General features: G+C 37.2%; 2 protein-coding genes across 6 annotated transcripts; one reads left to right on the forward strand and one right to left on the reverse strand.

The window, feature by feature from the left end:
- Positions 1-212: 212 nt before the first annotated feature.
- On the reverse strand, positions 213-13,518 carry tbc1d30 (TBC1 domain family, member 30). 5 transcript variants are annotated; one of them, XM_052555179.1, is made up of 14 exons: positions 12,853-13,518; positions 11,785-11,949; positions 7,777-7,838; positions 7,561-7,626; positions 7,333-7,458; positions 6,714-6,899; positions 5,705-5,873; positions 5,444-5,612; positions 5,236-5,341; positions 4,963-5,069; positions 4,050-4,192; positions 3,336-3,542; positions 3,185-3,250; positions 213-1,813 (listed from the first exon to the last, which is right to left on the reverse strand). In XM_052555179.1, exons 1-14 carry the CDS (start codon positions 13,352-13,354, stop codon positions 918-920), a joined length of 2,970 nt encoding a protein of 989 aa, XP_052411139.1. In that variant the 5' UTR covers positions 13,355-13,518; the 3' UTR covers positions 213-917. The 5 variants fall into 5 exon arrangements, with proteins under 5 accessions (XP_052411139.1, XP_052411141.1, XP_052411142.1 ...); XM_052555181.1 differs by lacking the exon at positions 3,185-3,250; XM_052555182.1 differs by lacking the exons at positions 11,785-11,949; positions 12,853-13,518 and adding an exon at positions 9,320-9,749.
- Positions 13,519-14,233: 715 nt separating this feature from the next.
- gnsa (glucosamine (N-acetyl)-6-sulfatase a) lies at positions 14,234-20,974 on the forward strand. The gene is made up of 14 exons (XM_052554266.1): positions 14,234-14,590; positions 14,740-14,799; positions 15,034-15,240; positions 15,347-15,412; positions 17,189-17,287; positions 17,370-17,537; positions 17,616-17,698; positions 17,780-17,898; positions 17,990-18,093; positions 18,405-18,506; positions 18,701-18,811; positions 18,895-19,005; positions 19,123-19,283; positions 19,420-20,974. The coding sequence occupies exons 1-14, from the start codon at positions 14,411-14,413 to the stop codon at positions 19,493-19,495; spliced, it is 1,647 nt and encodes a 548-aa protein (XP_052410226.1). The 5' UTR covers positions 14,234-14,410; the 3' UTR covers positions 19,496-20,974.
- The last annotated feature ends 207 nt before the right edge of the window (positions 20,975-21,181 follow it).

Below are 21,181 nucleotides of genomic sequence, written 5' to 3' on the forward strand. Positions count from 1 at the left end.
GCCACATTCATAAGAACATGCATACATTTCCATTCAGTTCATGCATGTCGCTGGATAACAATTTCTTTAAGAATCTTTAAGTATTCTTTATGCCTTATGTTTTATGTAAAATCATTTTATGCCTGAAAAACTAATATTGTGGTTTTAATTCAAAAACAAACACAAATTACTTATTGGAGTGGAAACAACAGAAATAAGTAGAAACTGAAGCGTTTTTATTATTTTAATCATACTTGCAAGTCTTTTATTCTTTGTGGGGCATTTGTGATCCTCCGTTACTCATAAGCACCAGAGATGAATAGAGAAGAGAAACATTCAAATGGACATTAAATTGCAGGAGAGTTTTAACCAGAGCATCAGAAAAGAAAACTTCATGACAACAACTTGGGTCATTCAGATGATAAATAAATATTTTACTAAGGAAAGATCAAAATAAAAGAAACATGAATGGCTTGGCATGATTGGAAAATGAACACAAGTGTTGTTAAAACAACAGAAACAAGCGAACATGGAAAATTGGTTAACTTTATATGATTAAATAGTGCAGAACTGCAGCATTTCCCAGTCATTTAGCATGAGTATTTTACATACATGTGATTTTCAGAGCTTTGAAGCATGTAAGTTAACATACATAGTGCATTGTAGTGAATACTGCTAACCTGAACATGCAACAAGAGATACTTTCAATGTCAGGTATGATTCCCAAATGTTTAGGTAGGGTTAACACAAGAAACAGCCTTCATAAATTCATGTTATAAACTTCATGGAAGCATTAAATCATCCAATATTGTTCCTAAATGTAGATGTTCTGGAGCATCTGGAAACATACTAGAGATGTGCTTTCGTGGTTGGAGTTTTGAACCCAAATGTATTGATATGAAGAATTAAATATGTGCTCGTCTGTAGTCGACGATTCATCATCGCCGCCTTGTGGTGTTTCCAATATGGTTCATGCTTCTGCTCATCTGGGGAAAGTGTACGTTTGGAGTCCTGGCAGTTGGACCGTAGAGGCCCAAGTTTCTGGCAGTGGCGGACTTGCGAGGGGTTTTGATGCAAGGGAATGGGGAGAAGATCTGCTGTGGTTTCGGAGGTTCTCCTGCTGACGTTGAAGGGCTTCTTTTGAGGGAGCCTCCACTTTCTGAGCTAGAGGAGTCTGAACCTGGACGGCGGGTGGATGGGAGCGGAGCTGAGGCTGTGGGTTTGGGCTCTGGCTGTGCTTCTGGTGGTGGAGTTGGTGTAGGAGTGTCAGAAGTTGATTCTGGAGATGATGTAGATGGATCAGAAGTTGGTTCTGGAGATGATGTAGATAGATCAGAAGCTAGTTCTGGAGATGATGCAGAAGCTGTGTCTGGTTGTGGAGTTGGATCAGAAGCTTCAGATGAATGTTCTGGTTCCAGTTCCAAAGAAGACAAGTGCTTGTTGATCTCCTGGAGATCTTCTCCTTCTCCAGAGCTCACAGTCTCCAAATTTTCTTGCTCTTCATCCTCACGTGTTCCCTCTTCAGATGTTTCTTCTGTTTTGCTCAGTTGTTCATCTTCTATCTCCAGAGAATCATCAAACCCGAGTTGCGCCCGTGCCCTGGCGATGTTCCTTCGGTGCGCTCGCACATGTGTTCTCCAGGGCGAGTGATGTCTGGCCCGAATCATCTGATCTTGGCTGGGTGTGGAGTGGGCTTGAGGACCTTCACCGTTATGGATGACCCCATTCTTTGGGGGCCTCTGACCAGGTCTGGGCCTCCTGCCCAGTAGAAGATGGTTGACCACAGGGGAGGGACCGATTTGAGAGGGAAGGATACTGGTGGCTGGACACTTATCTGTGAAGAATCAATATCAATGAGTAAGAATCAATCAATCAAAATTATATATATATATATATATATTTATATATATTTTGTTTTTGTTGTTTTAGGGGTGTCAATCGATAACATTTTTCTAATTAAATCACACCCTTTTTCTGTGATTAATTGCAATTAATTGCACACTTCATGAAATTAATCATAGACCATTTATCTTATTTTAAATGTTTATTTTTTTCATCATTTATATCCAGCAAAGTAAACCAAAAGATTAAAGGGTCATTCACAAAAATCGGTATAAATTCAATGCACACAGACTGAAGTAATTTAAGTTTTGTGATGATTTGGGGTGCAATGTCATCTGCTGGTATTGGTCTACTGTTTTTTGAAAACCAAAGTCACTGCAACTTCTGCTGACCAGCTTTTTGAAGATGCTGATTTCATTTTCCAGCAGGATTTGGCACCTGCCCACATCGCCAAGTTGGTTAAATGACCATGGTGTTGGTGTGCTTGACTGGCCAGCAATCTCACCAGACCTGAACCCCAGAGAGAATCTATGGGCTATTGTCAAGAAAAAATTGAGAAACGAGAGCTCAATAAATTCAGATGAGCTGAAGCCCACTGTCAAAGAAACCTGGGCTTCCAGACCACCTCAGCAGTGCCACAAAATGATCACCTCCACACCACGCCGACCTGAGGCAGTAATTAAAGCAGAAGGAGCTTCTACCAAGTACTGAGTACATGTACAGTAAATGAACATACTAAGAATGAGTTTTTTATTAGTCTTATGAAGTATTCTATTTTGTTCAGATGGTGAATTTTAGGGTTTTTGTTAAAAGTGAGCCCAAATCATCACAAGTAAAAGAACCAAAAGACATATACTACATCAGCCTGTGTGCATTGAATTTATTTAATACAATTTCACAATTTGAGTTGAATTACTGAAATAAACTTTTCCACAACATTCTAATTTATTGAGATGCACCTGCACAGTATATATATATATATATATATATATATATATATATATTCATTCTTGCTTTTATTAGTTTAGGACGGTATTTTCAGACAGAAAGCAAAGTGGGAGAGAGAGAAGCGGATGGGATCGGGAAAGGTCAGTGAGCAGGGGCTTGAACTCTGGACTCCTAAAGTAAAACGGCATTATGTTGGTGTGCTGCCCATATTGTCTGTGCCAATATTTTGAGAAATAATTAACAAGCTTTAACATATACCAATCCCCTGCAAAGAAAAAATTCTTTTAATCAATTTAACCATCACAATAATGCCAAACGAAGTATGATTTGTTGCAATACACAGTAGCAGACCCGAAACCGATCAAAACACCAATTATCTAGAATGAAACCACAGTTGACCCATCAAAATCAGTACCAGTGTGGTGCTTCTGCTGTTTACTGGCTCGATGAGGTTCAATAGTTTCCGCTTCCACTGGAGGTCCTGGGAAAAATGTCACAACACACTGACCCACACTACATTCAGTCACTTCCTGAACTCATCTACAACTGTAAAGCCCACACTGTACCTGTGTGGATGTACAGGAGCCCAGCCTGCTGCAGTTGTTTCTGTTTGATGCGTGAGTACTGTTTCTTCAGCGCGCTGATGTCAGTGCTCATGCGCTCCAGCATCATGCTGTTGATGGCCGCCTGGTGCTCGGCCCGCCCCGCGCCCACCGCCCCGGGACTCAGCTCAGCCATGTTACTGTCGTGAGAGCTCTGCTCCGCTCTCTGCTCTGCAGGGCAGATGAAAACACAAAGAAAAAAATCTGAGACACGTTTTATTGGGTAACTTGAGTAATGGCTGCGTCGGCTCCTTTCCAAACCTTTCATTTGTTTAGTTGCACTGGAACTGAAGGCTATAATTAAGGACAGCTGGAAAGAGTCTACCCACCTCAGAGACAACAAGAACTAACAAATGCATTGAGAATTCAATCCATTTGAGGACAAATTCAGACAGGATTGGGAAGGATTCGCCAGGGTTAGGTACACTGAGCTCATATTTCCATTACTCCATGAGATCACCCTTATTTTGACACTGCCAGTACAGCTTTAGAGACACATGAAATGTTAAACACCATATGAAACATCTTGTGCATTTGATAAATTCCTGTGTTCAGCAGGATATAAATCATGAAGCAGGAGTTAAGTTTGTAACCTCACAGACTGCACTATTAAATAGTGTACGAAAATATAAAATTGCTTTCAGCTTTTGGCTTACGAAAGCTTTTTTAGACACAGACCTTTAAGATGCTTTTGGTATCTTTGGATCTCAGGGGCCAGAAGTCCTCCAAGAGGCCCCAGGCAACCCAGAGCGGTGACAATATAGTCTTCATCATCCATGTCAGCATCATCATCATCACTCTCCCATCCATGGAGTGCAAGACTATACATGGGGAAAAAACAAAACAATATATTGCATAAAATAAAACAGACATTATAATATGAAAAAAAAAAATAGAACAACCCAGAAAATGTATTAAATAATTAAATATAATATATTATGCAGATTAGATTATGTAACAATCATTTTTGTATTTATTAATAAAATAGTTAATATTTTAAAAACAGAAACAAAAATACAGTTCTAAGCTTTAACATGAAGTAATTAAGTATGACAATATGAAGAAATTAATTAATACAATTGAAAAATATGACTTTTTAGAATGTTTTTAAATAATATAATAAAATAAAATTAATAAAATTTAAATACATTAAAATATAATATAATAAAAAAATTAAACACTCACACTAATTCAATATTTTGCAGAGTAAAATAGATAGATAAAATGGAAAACAAATATTTAAAAATTAATAAAATATAAAATAAAATAAACATTTACAGATAATCCAAAATAAATTAAATAATAACCGAAATATGTTAATAAATATTTTTAAATGGAGAGAAATACAAGAAAAATTTACATGCTTTACTATTGCACTGTTGCTTGCCTACATCTCTTTTTAAAAGTAAAAAATGATGTTTAAACTGAGTATAACGTTTGTGAAGAACATTTGCATTTGATATTTGCATGCCAATATACAATAATATGTGTCATAAAACAACACCCTGCAGTCACGATCACGTGTTATGACTACTAAACTCTCACGGATGCCATCTGTGCTGTGGGTGTCGAGTGTCTTCAGCTCTCATACCTGCTGTTCGCTCGGACAGGGGTCGGGAACGGGGTGATGTTGTAGGTGTATTTCTCCCTGAGCTCAGCCAGCTGGGGGAACGGGAACGGGGCCACGGAGTAGACCGTCTGTCAGGACGAAAAACACATGCTTTTAGCCCCAAAAGCAAACTTTCGGCATTTTTATCACTATTTTGCAACATTAAAGCTACTATAGTTGATTTAGTTAAATGATAATGTTTATATATTATTAATGACTTTAATTATTCAAGATCTTTTATATGCTTAGTTCAACCTGCATGAGTTCACTGGAGTCGATAAGGTCGTGCTCCAGCATTTCCTGCGTCAGGCAGCCCATAGTACTATAAAACTCATCAGCAGTCTGGCACTCCTCAATTCGCCTGAGAGAGAGATGCAGAACACTTGATACAAGATCCAATCTTTCTTTGGAATCTGGCCTATTCTGCCACTCTCTATCATGGACAGATGATTGATAAACCTACTCTCCAAGTTTGGCCCAGATGGCGAGAGCTACACGCAGCAGCATTTCAGAGCCCTCAAAGAAGACCGAGTCCCAGATCTTCAGCACGGTGTGATGGGGTAAACAAGTGGCAAACATGGTCAGAAACCACTGCATGGTGAAGACGTTGGTGAGCGGAGGCTCATAGCTCCCTGAAACACAATGCTGACACATTGCAGTTGACCTGGAACAGACATTGTTCTTTTGCATCCGTAAGCTATAGATACACAGGGTTACTACACACCTCCTTCTTCCCGATTGGCTACTTTCTGGAGATGGTGGAGATGCTGAGAAAGTTCTGGAAGCTTCAGTCGCAGCAGATCTCTGAACACAGCCATGTCCACTGAGAGGGCACGCAGGTTATTGGCGAAGTAACTATCGGGGAGCACTTTATCGATCAAATAGATCATCACCTTTCAAAACAACAGTAATAAAACATAATGAATTTTAGCATATTTACTTGCTTATATAATAATATGAATGCATGAAATAATTATTAAATATGTGTTAAATAAAAAATAAAATATTTTAAACAATTATGCGATTTGACCAACTAAATAACTTAAAAAAAAAGGAATTAAATATTTTTAAATTCAATATTAAAAAAAATATATACAAATGGGAAGAAAAGTAAATCAAAAAGAAAGAGAAAAAAAGGAGACAAAAAATAAAATCATGCATGTAATAAAATTTGTAAAAATAAAATAAAATATAAAATAAAATATTTTTTTAAATAGCATTTAAAAATAGTTTAATCTGGTGCCTCCTCAAAAATAAATAAAAAATGTGACCCTGGTCTTAAGTGTCAATTTTTACAAAATATTTCAAAAAATGTTATACATTATCTAAGAACTGAATAAATAAGATTTCCATTGATATATGGTCTATTAGGATTGGACAATATTTGGCAGAGAAACAACAATTTGAACATCTGGAATCTGAGGGTGCAAAAAGCTGTCGCCTTTAAAGATGTCCAAATCAAGATCTTAGCAGTGCATATTACAAATAAAAATTGAAGTTTTTATATATTTATGGTAGGAAATTTACAAAATATCTTAATGAAAAATTATCTTTACTTAATGTTCTAATGATTTTTGGCATAAAAGAAAAATCGATAATTATGACCCATATAATGTATGTTTGGCTATAGCAACAAATATACCCCAGCGACATAAGACTTGTTTTGTGGTCCAGGGTTAAAAAATAAAGGTTAAAAAATATAATTCACAGAGCTCATAGGTGTCCAAGCAAACCTTCAACGCATCTCCTTCATTTCCCTCTGTGACCTCCAGGATGAGGGCAGCCAGAACATTGAAGCCCTGACAGTATCCGACAGTCTTGTTCCAGCGGGCGTATGCCAGCAGCACCCGCTTCAGCACCACGCGGTCCTGCTCCGCCTCTTGGCCACAGTATGAACTGCAGCCGGTCCTGTGCAGGTCCTGAACGAGGCGGGAAACAAAGCGTTCTTCTGTTCTTATGTAAATAGGCACACTGAACTTTGCTCATTTGTGTCCACACGTGTCCGATAGATCACCTTTCTCTCTCTCTCCAGAGCTACACAAACACACCTACTGTTACATTACCCACAAACTGACGCACTACAATGAGCAAATATCCCGCTGCACCATATAACCTTTTATCTGACTTGATTCAATTAAAAATCTCTAACGCTAAATGCCTACTCTAAATCCATGATTTATTTGCTTGCTTACAATGACTGTACAACTAATACTGCCTATTTAGTGACTTCACTATATTTTATATATATATATATATATATATATATATATATATAAAATAAAGGCAATATGTGACATTTATCACTTTTTGTGAGTTCCCATTTCACAATTTGGACTTAATTTACACACATACCTTCACAATTTGGATTCCCAAAGTGTCATCATCTGGATTGCTACGATCATTGAAAGCGAATCTCATTGTTTTCTCCCAGTCTATGGAGATACTGTGGAGATACTGGTCAGCTAGGGTCAGCCATACCTATACCAAAAAAAGCCCAAACATTATACAGTACAGAAAATGTCATAGATATGAAAACATTGCCTGTCAGTGTCTAAAGAGAGAAATTTCCAACACATTTACCCTCTTCCTCCACTCTTTGGGAATCCCTACTGGGAGTCTGGCCACTGCCTTCAGAGCGTCGTACCACTACAGAGCAAAACAAACACAAACAATCAACATGCTAACCAATTTATATGTTTTATGTGTTATATGTTTATGATTTATATGTTATATGTTTATTTATATCTATTTAGGGGGAGTTGGACACATCTTCAACAGTGGGTAGCTGGTACATACTTGTTGAAAGCCGTTCTTGCATAAAGAAGGTTCAATGGTGAACTTCAATCTGGTATCCACCCCTATAACAAATTTTAAAAAAAAGACAAAACAGTGGACATCAGTGAGACAATAATGACCATAAAGACGTATCCTCTGGAGCTGCAGGTGTCTCGTTAACAAATGAATGAAGGGATTTTGTGCAATCGCCACTCATTAAAAAAATTAAAAATATCCAACTAAAATGGACAGACAAGAAAAGTGGTTAAACAAGAAAAGAGGAATGTTTTGGTCAGAAAAGTGTGTGTGTGCGTGTATATATATATATATATATATATATATATATATATATATACTCTTTCTTCTTACAAATGTACTAACATCCCTTTTGTAACTCATATATAATGGAGGTTTGTTTTCTTTCAGTGGCTCATTATTTATGGCAGGCAGGTTACCTAACTCATGTTTTTAAGTCGCTTCTGTCTAACAGGAATAAATGAACAACAACAAAAAAAAAGTTACTGGAAACGACAAGTGTATTAGTCCATTTTTATCGACTACGAGAAACCAAACGCGGGAGATCGAATGGCTGATAAATGTCGCTGTCCGTTCCAAAGCGGTGCTGAATCTCACTTCCGCCTGCGGTTTCTTCCGGATACACGACACCATCATGTATCAAGGCGAAATAAACCCTGTTTCTTATCAATGCTAAAGGCGTCATATTGAGCGATGAAGGGTTATAACAACACGATGAATTCTTTACAGTTATGTAACTTTCACAGTAGCCATTGCTATAAGCAAAATCCTGTCAATCGCGTATAAACAACTCTACCTCACCAACACGAAAGCGGCTACTTCTCCTACAGACCTTTTTTTCTGCTACATAAAAAGAAATTAACACCAACCAGAGTCCATCTCGGTCATAGTTCCATGCGATAAATAACAATCAGGAGCAGAATGGCACCATTTCTGCATTTCCCTCGTCAGCCGGCTCTGTTCCGGATTAACCTACACGATTACAATCATCCCTCCAGCGCTCCTACTGCACTCATGTTCCATTACACGACACGACACAAGGGTCTGAGCGAAAAGCATTAGTCATGTGCTGTGTAATACACCTGTTATATTAAAAGGGGCCATCTTTTACCCTAAAACTTTTAAAGCAATGACCAATTAATACAGAAATAATATTTAAAAGAGAGAGTAATATTTACTTAATAACAAATCATTTCTTAAGGGACAAAAATAACCCTTAAACAAATTTCAGGACAAAAAAAATCAAAACCATTAAAAATTATTATATTAACATATATACTACTTATACAGTTTACTGAAATATATAATTCACAGTTATATTAATATTGCAAAAAGAAAAATATATATTGAATACGACATAATATGGGAAGGCCCTTTAGGTCACCTGATTATCACAAAAACACCATTCTACATTCAGCAAAAGTGCAAATAAATGGGCGGAGGAAATCCTATCAATAGTTGTATCAACAATGACAGGGCAAAGATTAATAACGAATAAAAATAATATTTAAAAGCATGCTGTATTCACCTGGCTCTAGGGTGCACAGCAGGAGCGGCGCTCTTCTGGAGATGCCGTTGCGTTTCTTCAGCACATTACTGATAATATTACCGACCCCTCCAGCTGCATTCTGCTGTTTCACACAAACCCTCGACCTCTTAGAGGAAACAAACCGTCCCTGCTTCATCTGGAGAAAAACCTGAGGGCTCCGTTTGACCGCGCATTTACACCGATCTCATACCGAGAATCATTTTATCTAAAAATAAATCCTACTCGTTATGATCGACCCGATCAATAAATCAGAGGAAAACAACACATTCGCGCATCCTTTATCATCATACGTGAACATGCATTGTCTGCACTTAAAGCATATGAACTTTAAATAGAATAAAAGCATCAAAGGTGATCGAACAGAACGCGGAGGATGGGTGAGGCGGAATATCGCATTGATGCGCGTGTCTCACAGTCACACCCACATATGAGCGTCACATTCCGGGTTGAGAGGGAGGAGAGAGCGCTGGAGCTCTGGAGGATGGGCTACAGACCAGAAACAGCTGAAGAAAACAATGACTTGAACAGTCATGACTAGTGCCATGCTGCCAACTTTAGCCTTAATCTTAAACAAGTAGGAATATGGAAATATAACACCATATACTCTTAAAAACTTCCAAAAGGGGGGTTCCACAGAGATGACACAGAAGCAGCATTTTTGGTAAAAAAAAAAAAAAACAACAACAACAGTAAACAGTTCTTAAAATAACCTCTTTTTTTTCAGTGTGAGGAGCGTTTATAAAAAACTAAAAAACATTTTATGGAATGGAGAAATTCTATGAATGCCAAAGCTTCTTCATGTAACCATCAATTCCAATAAAGAACCTTTACTTTAAGAATACAAGTAAACATTCTTGATTTAGGACCCAATTAGAGATATGAATAAGGATAAGATGGTTTAATTTCCATAAATTCAGTCATTTTACACAAGCAGTCTGAATAGTTTACAAAGGAACATTTGTACTGTTTGAACATTGAGGAAGTCATTAATTATTAGTGAAAGAAATAAGCAAATATAAATAAAAAATGTAGGTCATCTTATTTTAATTTGACTCAAATTATTTCAAATTAAACTAACTATCCAAACAAAAGGGTAAATCAGGCAAATTTGATCATTAACATTTCTTAATGATTGCTCAAAAGTTAGCAAATATTACCTGAACTCACCCTATGAAGAGAGCAGACTTAATGCTACTTATGAGAGAGACACAAAACAGTTGGTGAAAAATTTCTGGCGAAAAAAAAAAGCCCTGATATAGAAAATGTTTATTATATTATTTCCATTTGATAAGCATTCTAGTATTAATTATGACACACATTCAGTAATAAACCATGCTTCTCATGTTTACAAAAATAAACATGCCAACAAATAAAAAACTAAACCATAACCATTCACAACCACTGATCTATATATTCTCTATTATAGATCAGTGTTCACAACTACAAAGTGACACCTCTGGCATTAAGAATAGACATTGACTGATGAATGGTTTGGATGTGATTTCATACTGTACCTGTTTGACAGTACTTGTCATGCTGCATGTAGATAAAATAGAGGAAAAAGACATTAAAAGATGCAGGGCCACTGTATTTGTTGGACAACTTGTGTCTGAGCCAAATACATAAAACAAAAGCACTCATTGCATCCAAATGTGTAAAGGTTTTACTGCTGCACAATGACTACACCATTACTAATTTGTGAGCAAAATGCAAATACAAATTTGAGACCAATAGTTCAACAACTTTACAGTGCAAATTTGCATGAAAGTGTCATAAACTCATCACATGAATGAGTTGCCTCTGAAACCAAATGGATTGTGTTTCAGTGATATTGAACATAGTTTATGCTCTGAATCTAATGCAAATAATTAAGTTGTAAAGTTGAGGAGGAGTCAATCCTGTGATAGTGGCGAGATATTTGAGAGCACTGTCTTCTGAAACATCAACAGAGAACTAGAAAAAGGTGAAGAAAAAATGCATTTGATATATGGGACCCAGAGCTTTTTAGCAACCGCTACCTATGTAAACTATACTGCAAACCCCTTTAAAAGAAAATTTACTTCTCTTCAGGTCATCCAAGATGCATATGAGCTTGTTTCTTCAGGACAGATTTGGAGAAATGTTGGATGCGGTGTCGGGCACGCTACACAACAAATTACGATGATATAATACTGCATTTCTCCAAATCTGTTCTCATTAAGAAATACTCATCTACATCTTGGATGGCCTGAGTGCGAGTCCATTTTCAGCAAATTTTCATTTTTAGGTGAACTATTCCTTTAAGGAATAACAGACATCAAGCGCCAGTGAAAGTAAAGACATGCTTTCGATCTAGAATACATTAGTCTTCAAATAGCAAAGAAAGCCTTTGGTAATATAACACTGACTACTTAAAGCAATAATGACTGGAAGAGGAGTGAAATGAGAGAATGATTTGTAATTACGTCTTTTCTGAGAGACGGCTTGCAGGCAGGCAGTGACTATATCACAGTTCTTCTGAAACTTCTGCCGAAGTCTGTCCTTCCTCTTGACCTGACGCACCAGTGTGGCCGACTGCACACCAATACGATACTTCACTTCCTGAATGATCCACTTCAGCTCCTCCAGACCTGAGCACAAAATAAAGCTGGTTTAAATCTATATGAAATGCCTTCATTTTGGGGAAAATGAAAAATCACACAAATCTCAGATTAATGTGTGCATAACTTGTAATTTATGTAGACAGATTAAGGTCATTTGGATTTAACACTGTGTATGTAACCTCTGTATGTAAATTGTCATTATGGCCTACAAATAACCTGAGCACCTGAGACAACAATACAGTTACTTCAACAAACAAAGGTGGCATTAAAACTGGGTCAGTTCTGCAAAGTGGCACATTACTTCATCTAAAACCATTTTAAACAACCTAACCATATTGAGAGAAATTTATTTTAATATTGCTTAAGAGTAATGCCACTCCAGAAGCAAATGAACAGCCAAAAATGAAATAAAATAAGTATAAAAAATGAAAATGTAATAATAATAATTTCAAAAAGTACAAACATTTTGAAAAATGATAGAAAACCTCAAAAATAAAACACTATATCTAGACTTTATTTTATATCATGATTTGAACAAATAAATATGGGTTCTCAAAAATTTTAATTCTGTAAATTATTCAAACAATCATTCAGTAGAAGTTCATATAACACAAATACTTCCAATAAAAAATTTATATTTAAGATTTTAATATCATTAAGATTTGAATGTTTTTAAAAGAAGACTCAACACATATACATATATATATATATATATATATATAACAGTTATTCTTAATTGTAATATTTTGCTATGTAACAGATTTTATCTGTAGCCTATTTTTTTTTAAATAAAAGCATTAGAGACATCTTTCAAAAACATGAAAAAATTTAATTATTCCAAACTTAATTGTAATTATTCCAAACTCTTGGAATAAATGATAGTGTGTGCTTCACATAAATAAAAATACATTGACTGTGTGAGTGGCTCACCTTTTTGAGCCAAGTATTTCATCTGATGGCGCCTCGTGTGCTTCTCCTGAAGTTCTTGGAGAAAGTTGGAGCCAGTGTTACTCCTGCCCAGGAAGGCATCTGAGCTAGAGGCTTCGGTCGAGCTGTCCACCTCTCTGACATTATTACTGTACGTGTCATAGAGCTCCACTAACAGACAGTCCACTATAGATGATGAGCGGGACGCTCTCATGTCCTCTTCATCCGAATACACACCTCCTCCTGCTCTCTCCATACGGATCTCTCCAGCTGTTGCTCCATGAGGCACATTTGCGCACTTGCACAGTGAGACCGAAGCTGTTTTGGCGCACTCACAGTTTCCGTCCGAAACTGAACGTTCTTTTGAAGCCCATTTGTGAAACGCTGAGAAGCCGTCAAAGTACGACGCACCTGAGTTAAGAAAAACTCCGCTCTCCTCATCCGAGCAGATGTCACATATGTCTATCTCCTTGAGTTCCTCTTTGGCGACTTCCACACCAGACATGTTTTAGCCCTCTTTAAAGTTCAACATTAAACATTCGTGCACACATGCTGCACTCAAGTACAAACCAGACAGTGTTATAGATGAATCAATAAGGAACTCGAGTTCCGGGTGTGTTCCATTCCTTGAGCGGGGTTTGCAGCGCTTTTCCCAGGCTCCAGTTTCCTTCCTGAACGCTCTAAATCCTGATTGCACGCCCCTGCAGCAGGAATAGTTCAACCCACGTCCGAAACTGTTCAAACAAAGTTTTGAAACAACAGGTGAATGAGAAATATTCATCAGTTGTTTTTAAATGAACGTGTTCAAATAAAAATATAAAAAGTATTTGGTAAAAACTACTTTTATCAAAAAAAAAAAAAAAAAAATAGTTTAATTTAATAAAAAATAATTGAAATACACGCCAATATGACCATTATTTTTTTTCAAGGCGAAATAAGTTACTAAAAGATCGTTAGAATTATTTTTAAAATGTTGATATGGTTAAATTGAGTTCATGGTTTTCAAAATTAAAGCGAGTAACTGCATTATAGTAATATTGTACAACTTTTGTGACGTAATAGAGATTTAAGTAGTCGAGATAATAAAAAGAGATCACATATGCCATAAAACATACATTTTATGAATGACATCATGCCTTTGAACGTAAACATCAGCTGACCGGGGCTTCCGTCTCTCCACGTGATGAAACAGGACAGTTTTATTAATCCTACTATGACGACGGGTAAGCGTATGAATATTAATGACGCAAAGTAATGGCCTGGAATCTGATTGGCTGTCAGGCAGACGTTGGTAGATGGGCGTTATAGTATGCCTGCGAATGAGCGAATCCTAGTCTGCTGTAGGGCTGGCTTATGAATATAAATTAGGCTACGTGACCAGACGCCACAAGAGGTAACCAAGCAACGCCAGAACGTCTACATAATATTCATGAAGGAAAAAAGTCGCCATAGTATGATTAGTAATTTCGCACACAAGACTAGGCAAGCTAGCTGCACCAGCGTTTTCCTTTCCTTACAGAATTTAATGCTTTTATCTCAAGAAAAGGTCCTCGTTTAGGTCATGGCTTTATGTGTTTTTAATTCGGCACTAAAGATGGCTTCTTCTCCGTTTGGTATGTTACATGTTATTCTCATCTGCGTCACTTTGCATTGTAACAGTCTGGCCGAGGCTAAAATGAATCCCAGAGCGAATATAGTTTTAATCCTGACTGATGATCTAGATGTGTCTACCGGTGGAATGGTGAGTAACGTTATATTGTCTAAGAAAGTAGTTTTTTGTTGTCATTCTCCGTGGTTTTGATTTCTTCCATGCATTTTACTTTTATGTATCGTGGCTTAGTAACTTAAACGAGCTGCTTCACGAGAATCTTGCCATCTTTCGTTCTACAGATCCCTTTGGTGAAGACTAAAAAGCTGATAGGTGATGCTGGGATAACCTTTACAAACACGGTGAGTAGAAATTGTGCTAGATCTCTTCATTGTTGCATACAAGTGCTATGGGATTTTGCATGTCATCCAAGCTTAAAAAGCCCTTATATTGTTCTACATGAGAATATTTATAAATTTGTTAGACATAACAATTAAAATGTGCATTGAGGATCAACCAGGATGCATGTTTGCCATTGCATCTGTTAATTTGCACAGCATCTCTCAACTCTTTTTGTCATTTCTTCTCTCATGCAGTTTGTCGCCAGTCCCCTTTGCTGTCCCAGCCGGGCAAGCATCCTGACGGGCAAATATCCTCATAACCATCATGTGGTCAACAACACGCTGGAGGGCAACTGCAGCAGCACTGCATGGCAGAAGACCCAAGAGCCCGAGACTTTCCCTGCCTTCCTTCAGAAACACGGCATCTATCAGACCTTCTTTGCTGGGAAGTATCTGAATGAGGTGAAAACACATACTGGGAGCTTTCACACTGATGAAACCTTTTCTTTGGGTGAATCAGTTGACGGTTCATCACCTTGAATCATCCGTGTCTGTTTCTCTGCTATAGTACGGGAATAAAAAATCAGGAGGTGTGGAGCACGTTCCTCCAGGCTGGGATCACTGGTTTGCCCTGGTAAGAAAAAGACAGGAGATGTATCATTTAAAGGGGGGGTGAAATGCTATTTCATGCATACTGAGTTTTTTACACTGTTAAAGAGTTGGATTCCCATGCTAAACATGGACAAAGTTTCAAAAATTAATTTGTACGTTTGAAGGAGTTTTCCGAAACCGGTTTGTCACAAGTTTCGGAAAGTTTTTTTCGCGTATGGCTATGTGTGACGTTAGATGGAACGGAATTTCCTTATATGGGTCTTAAGGCACTTCTGCCGGAAGAGCGCGCGCTCCCGTATAGCAGAGAACTGAGAGCACAACAGACGTTCACTGATCAGAGCGAGAGCGTCGCGAAATGTCACAGAAGTGTGTTTTTGGTTGCCAGGGCAAGACAACCCTGCACAGATTACCAAAAAAAAAACAGCATTAAGGGACCAGTGGATGGAGTTTATTTTTACAGAGCATCAACGGAGTTGTGCAAGTGTTTTTGTTTGTTCCCTGCATTTCGAAGATGCTTGTTTTACAAACAAGGCCCAGTTTGACGCCGGATTTGCGTATCGTTTATTTCTTAAGGATAATGCAGTCCCAACGAAAAAGGGTCACGATCGTGTGTTGGAACCGCAGGCGGTGAGTAAAACTGCTTTCCTCACGGTAAAGTCACAGCTTCCAAACACTCTCAACGCAAAATCCTACTGGCGCTCGTGATTCTTTAGCTCCGCCCACTCGTCACGCCTCCAGCCGGTCGTGTTTTTCCGGGAAAAATCGGTACAGACTATCTTTCTCTTATGAATATAGTAAAACTAAAGACTTTTTGGAGTTATGAAGGGTGCAGTACTACTCTATAGGTACTCAAGATTAACAGGATATTGAGTGAAAACGAGCATTTCACCCCCCTTTAATAATGTAATCATTTAACTGTAAAAATATTTTGACTGTTCATATATAGCAGTGATGTTATTGTGATGGAAAAACTGAATGAAAATTTGCAACTAACTGAAATGAGTTCTAAAATTACTAACTAACTGAAAACTGAAATTAAAAATAAAATAATTCAGAAATATTTTTATAATAAAAATCTAATAAAAAAAGCTAATAAAATGAAACAAAATTCAAATGAAAACCAAAAAATGAAATCTAATTATATATATATATATATAGAGAGAGAGAGAGAGAGAGAGAGAGAGAGAGAGATAGAGAGAGAGAGAATACTATAACCCGAAGGCTTACTTATGGGAATCATGAGTAGAATATAAAAAATAAAAGAGAAATTTAAAAAACAGTTAAAGTTTTGAAGGTAAATGAAGAAATGAAAAAAAAGAGAAAGATGACAAGCTGGAATACATTGACAAGGCCTTCAACCTTTCCCATCAGTGCTGTAAAATCTAATGTTAGCTGAAAGGTTAGGAAAACAGTTTGTAGCCTAAAATATAGCATGTTTGGGAAGCTGATACAAGAACTCCTGCAAGAAATGTTTTCTGAAGCCATTCTAATTATTTTCCTAATAGCAGCTCCCATGATTCATAGCTCACTGAGAGCAGATTGGTTTGGTTTGTTTAATTTTTTCAAAGACCGGAAAAATGTTTGGATGTATTGATTTATTAAAAAGTATTTTTCTTTATTTTAATCATTTTTATTTAATTTAACTGTTTTATTTCTTTATTTAAATGTTCTAAGTTAAATTTGTATTTCTGTAATGTCAATTTTTTTTACATTTTCAGGTTTCGGAAAACGAGTTTTGATTCTAAACCAGATTTGTTTAAAGTGAAATATTTGCAATGATTTGAACATATTCCTACAGGAGAGAAACTCCAAATACTACAACTACACGCTGTCGGTGAACGGCAGGGAGCAGCGGCATGGACAGAACTACAGCGAAGATTACCTTACAGATGTTCTGGTACGAGCAGATCTCACCTGTGTTCACGAGACTACATCAGACCTCATGCATTTGATGTTCAGTGGCTTCTGATTCCTTCCAGGCCAATATTTCCATCGACTTCCTGGAAAACAAGTCAAACCGCAGGCCTTTCTTCATGATGGTGTCCACACCGGCCCCTCACTCGCCCTGGACAGCTGCTCCTCAGTACGAGAGCAGTTTCCCCAACGTTAAAGCACCAAGAGACCCTAACTTTAACATACACGGCAAGGTACGGGCCTGACGTGTCTGAAATATTCTGATTGGATCATCTTTTGAATATGTGATGGCATTTCATCCTGTTTTTCAGGACAAGCACTGGCTCATCAGACAAGCAAAAACGCCCATGACCAACTCTTCAGTGGAGTTCTTGGATAACGCCTACAGAAAACGGTATTCAGACGCTTTTAAATCATGCACTTGATATTAATACTGCACATGAAGTAATGCGACACTGATGATCTGTTCCACCAGGTGGCGTACTTTACTATCTGTAGACGACCTGGTGGAGAAGGTGGTGAGAAAGCTGGAGGTCAGAGGAGAGCTTAGTAACACCTACATCATCTTCACCTCTGACAATGGATACCACACAGGTACACAATGAGTTATATAGAGAAGAAATGTTTTTTTTTTTTTTTACTTTCCCTAGCTTTTATTTTGTCATGTGTCTGTTTCGTCTCTCAGGCCAGTTTTCTCTTCCAATGGATAAGAGGCAACTCTATGAATTTGATATCAGAGTTCCTCTTTTGGTGCGAGGTCCTAATATCAAACCCAACCAGACAAGCCCGGTAATATAAACAACCATAAAAAAACTAAATTACATATATTTTCTTAATAGTATTTATTTTATTTCTTCACTGTATCTTCAGTCCAGCCCCCCCCCCCCCCCCAGTTTACTTTAACTTTCTCACATTATTTAATTTTATAGTTTTTTTTTTTTTTTATTCTAAACCAGATTTGTTTGTTTTTTCCTTGTGTATGCACGCTATAATAATAGCATGTATATGTAATATTCACATTAACAGAAAAGGTTTTTATATAATTTTTTTATAGCTTTTTTTTTTAATTTTATGTGTAAATAATTGATCTGTTTTAACAGTTACTTATAGCAAATGTGGATTTGGGTCCAACAATCCTGGACATCGCAGGATACTGCGTCAATGAAACTCAGATGGACGGGATGTCATTTCTTCCTATCATGGTGAATCCTGTTTGAATTTATTAACTTTGAAATTAATTAAATTAAAAATGCATTAAAGTATTGGCATTCTTGGTCATTTTGGGCATAATGCTTGTTTTTTGTAGTGTTTCTTGCTACAGGTTCAGTATAATTAACTTAAATGAATGTAAATGAACAAGGGGTTGCGTTCGATTTGAGTTGTCTTTGTGTCTCAGACCAGTAAAGGGAACAGCAGCACGTGGAGATCTGATGTACTGGTGGAATATGAGGGAGAAGGAAGCAACATCTCAGACCCAGCCTGCCCTCTGCTGGGCCCCGGGGTCTCGGTGAGGCTCTGTGTGCCACAAATAAACAGTCATTACAGTAACCACAAAAAATGAGTGCTGTAACACAGATGTTGTCTCTGCAGGAGTGCTTCCCCGACTGTGTGTGCGAAGACTCATACAATAACACGTACGCCTGCGTCCGCACAGTAGCACAGGCCGCCAACTTACAGTACTGTGAATTTGATGATAACGAGGTAAAAATAAAAGCTAGTGCTTCCAACAGCGCACTGACCGTAATACTGCAAAGTATAATAAAAAATATTTAATATGTATTAATAACTGTAATAATAGCACAGCATCTTTGCTTGCAGGTGTTTGTGGAGGTCTATAACCTGACAGCAGACCCGTTTCAGCTAAGCAACATCGCCAAGAGCATCGATCAGGAAGTCCTGGAGAAGATGAACCACCGTCTCATGATGCTGCAGTCCTGCTCGGGACAGTCCTGCAGAACGCCAGGCGTCTACGACTCACAGTCAGTGCTTCCTTAACACTTCAACACTCAGCATTCACTAGAAATTGCTGTATTATTATTATTATTATTATTATTATTATTATTATTAAGATGTTAGGAAGTCTAACTTCCAGCTCGCTTGTCACTGTTTCACCAGGTTCAGGTTTGATCCTCGGTTGATGTTCAGCAGCCTCGTGCCTCACAGAAACAAACGACGACAGACGCTGAAGTAGAGCGTGGAGAGGTTTACAGGAACAAGACACATGGAGGGAAAGAATAAAGGGCGCTGAAAAACAAGCCCTCTTGCTCCCTTTATATCCTGCCCGGTCTCTCCTCTGATGAGGTCATCAGGGTGCGCCCAGGGTACCAAACACACCACAGACACAACCTTCATCCCCTCCAGCTCTCATTCACATCAGATTCCTCTTTATTCTCAATTAACGTTCAGTTTTGCTGCTTTAACACAGGATATTGTCTTTATTGTAATGTTTTTGAAAATGTTGTTTTACTTTTGCTTTAAACCGTTTTGAGTTTTCCAATTTTGTAATGCATTTGAAAATTGTTGGGATTATTTGTTTGTTTGCCAGATGTGTCTGAAACATTCCACTCCACATCCTCAGTTATAAAAGAATTCACAACTCTACTAAGCCTGCCTTTTATGATCAACACTGAGAATGGAAGCTTGTTTTTTGGCTACAGGATCAAAAATAAAAAAGGTCATTGCAACTTTTTATCGTACAATTATTATTTTTTTTTTTTTTTCAATTGTGAGTTTATCACAATTTGGACTTTTTCCACAATTGCAAGATATAAATCCACAGTTCTGAGAAAACCTAATGTAAACTAATACTGAGAATTCTCAGAATTCCGTTTTTTTGTTGTAGTTGTTTTTGTTTTTTTTTGTCACAAATCTCACAATTCAAACTTCTTAGAATTGCAACTTTATATACAATAAAAGCGAGTTAATTGTGAGTTTATATCTTCTACATTTTAAAATTCTAAAGTCCGAATTGTGAGATTAAAAATTGCGATTACCATTTCTTTTTTTTTATCCCATAGCAGAAGTAGGCTTGCATATGATAATGAATTACAGTAGTTTTAATGCACAGTATACCTTATTATATAAAAATATTCTCTAACGTTTTCAGTTCCTGACACTTGCGTATGGCAGCGCACAATCTATGTTTGGACAGACATTTCACTTGAGTTCTATAACTAAAAGATTCACTAACTAGGTGCAAATATTGTATTTAGTATTTCATTATTGCCTTTTAAATGTTTTCTTCTCTGAGTTTTGTGTTTGATGGATGTCCGTTGAGAATGAACCAAAGCTGTGGATCACAGCAGGTCTTTGATGAATCTGTGTATTTTTGGTTCTTTGAGGGAAATCCTGCGGTGGGCAACACAAACTTGAGGCGATGAGAGACTTACTTTCAGACTACTACCTAACCTTCATCAACCTTCTGCTGTGACTGCCAATTTCTCAAATCACCCAAATTGACCGGAGAGGAGGCAGACAGGCATAAGCATATCTTTTTCACAATATTTCAATACATCCGTTCAGTGAAGCACTTTCCAGTCTGTGATCAACAGGCCTGACATGTTTAATGATGTTTTGCACATAATTCTTTCATGATATTTGTTAGTAGCATTGCAATGGTTGCTGTGGACTTTTGTCTTGTGTGTTTGATTGATAAAGCATTCTGAAATCATTTTTATTGCAGTGTTTTTATTTTATTAATTTTTTTGCTTAATTTTATAACATTTATTCAGCTAAATGTAATTTTAAAAGTCGTTTTTATTGTCATTTTTTAACTAATTGCAATGAGTTAATCTGTATATCCTACATACATTTTTAATATTTGGGTTTTTGTGTCAGTTCACTGCCATCGAAGTGCAACATTATTTCTGTCTTTTGC

This window comes from Carassius gibelio, chromosome B4, assembly GCF_023724105.1.
Source record: "Carassius gibelio isolate Cgi1373 ecotype wild population from Czech Republic chromosome B4, carGib1.2-hapl.c, whole genome shotgun sequence".
NCBI lineage: Eukaryota > Metazoa > Chordata > Actinopteri > Cypriniformes > Cyprinidae > Carassius > Carassius gibelio.

Bases quoted from the DNA above. Each gene is read 5' to 3' on its own strand.
- tbc1d30 (XM_052555179.1), bottom strand. From the start codon at position 13,354: ATGTCTGGTGTGGAAGTCGCCAAAGAGGAACTCAAGGAGATAGACATA. The intron at 5,874-6,713 runs GTTTGCTTGGAC...TTGTTTTGAAAG, and splicing joins ATGAAGGAGATGCGTTGAAG to GTGATGATCTATTTGATCGA. The intron at 3,543-4,049 runs GTCTGTGTCTAA...TCTGCCCTGCAG, and splicing joins ATACCAAAAGCATCTTAAAG to AGCAGAGAGCGGAGCAGAGC.
- gnsa (XM_052554266.1), top strand. From the start codon at position 14,411: ATGGCTTTATGTGTTTTTAATTCGGCACTAAAGATGGCTTCTTCTCCG. The intron at 14,800-15,033 runs GTGAGTAGAAAT...TCTCTCATGCAG, and splicing joins GGATAACCTTTACAAACACG to TTTGTCGCCAGTCCCCTTTG. The intron at 18,507-18,700 runs GTGAATCCTGTT...TTTGTGTCTCAG, and splicing joins TGTCATTTCTTCCTATCATG to ACCAGTAAAGGGAACAGCAG.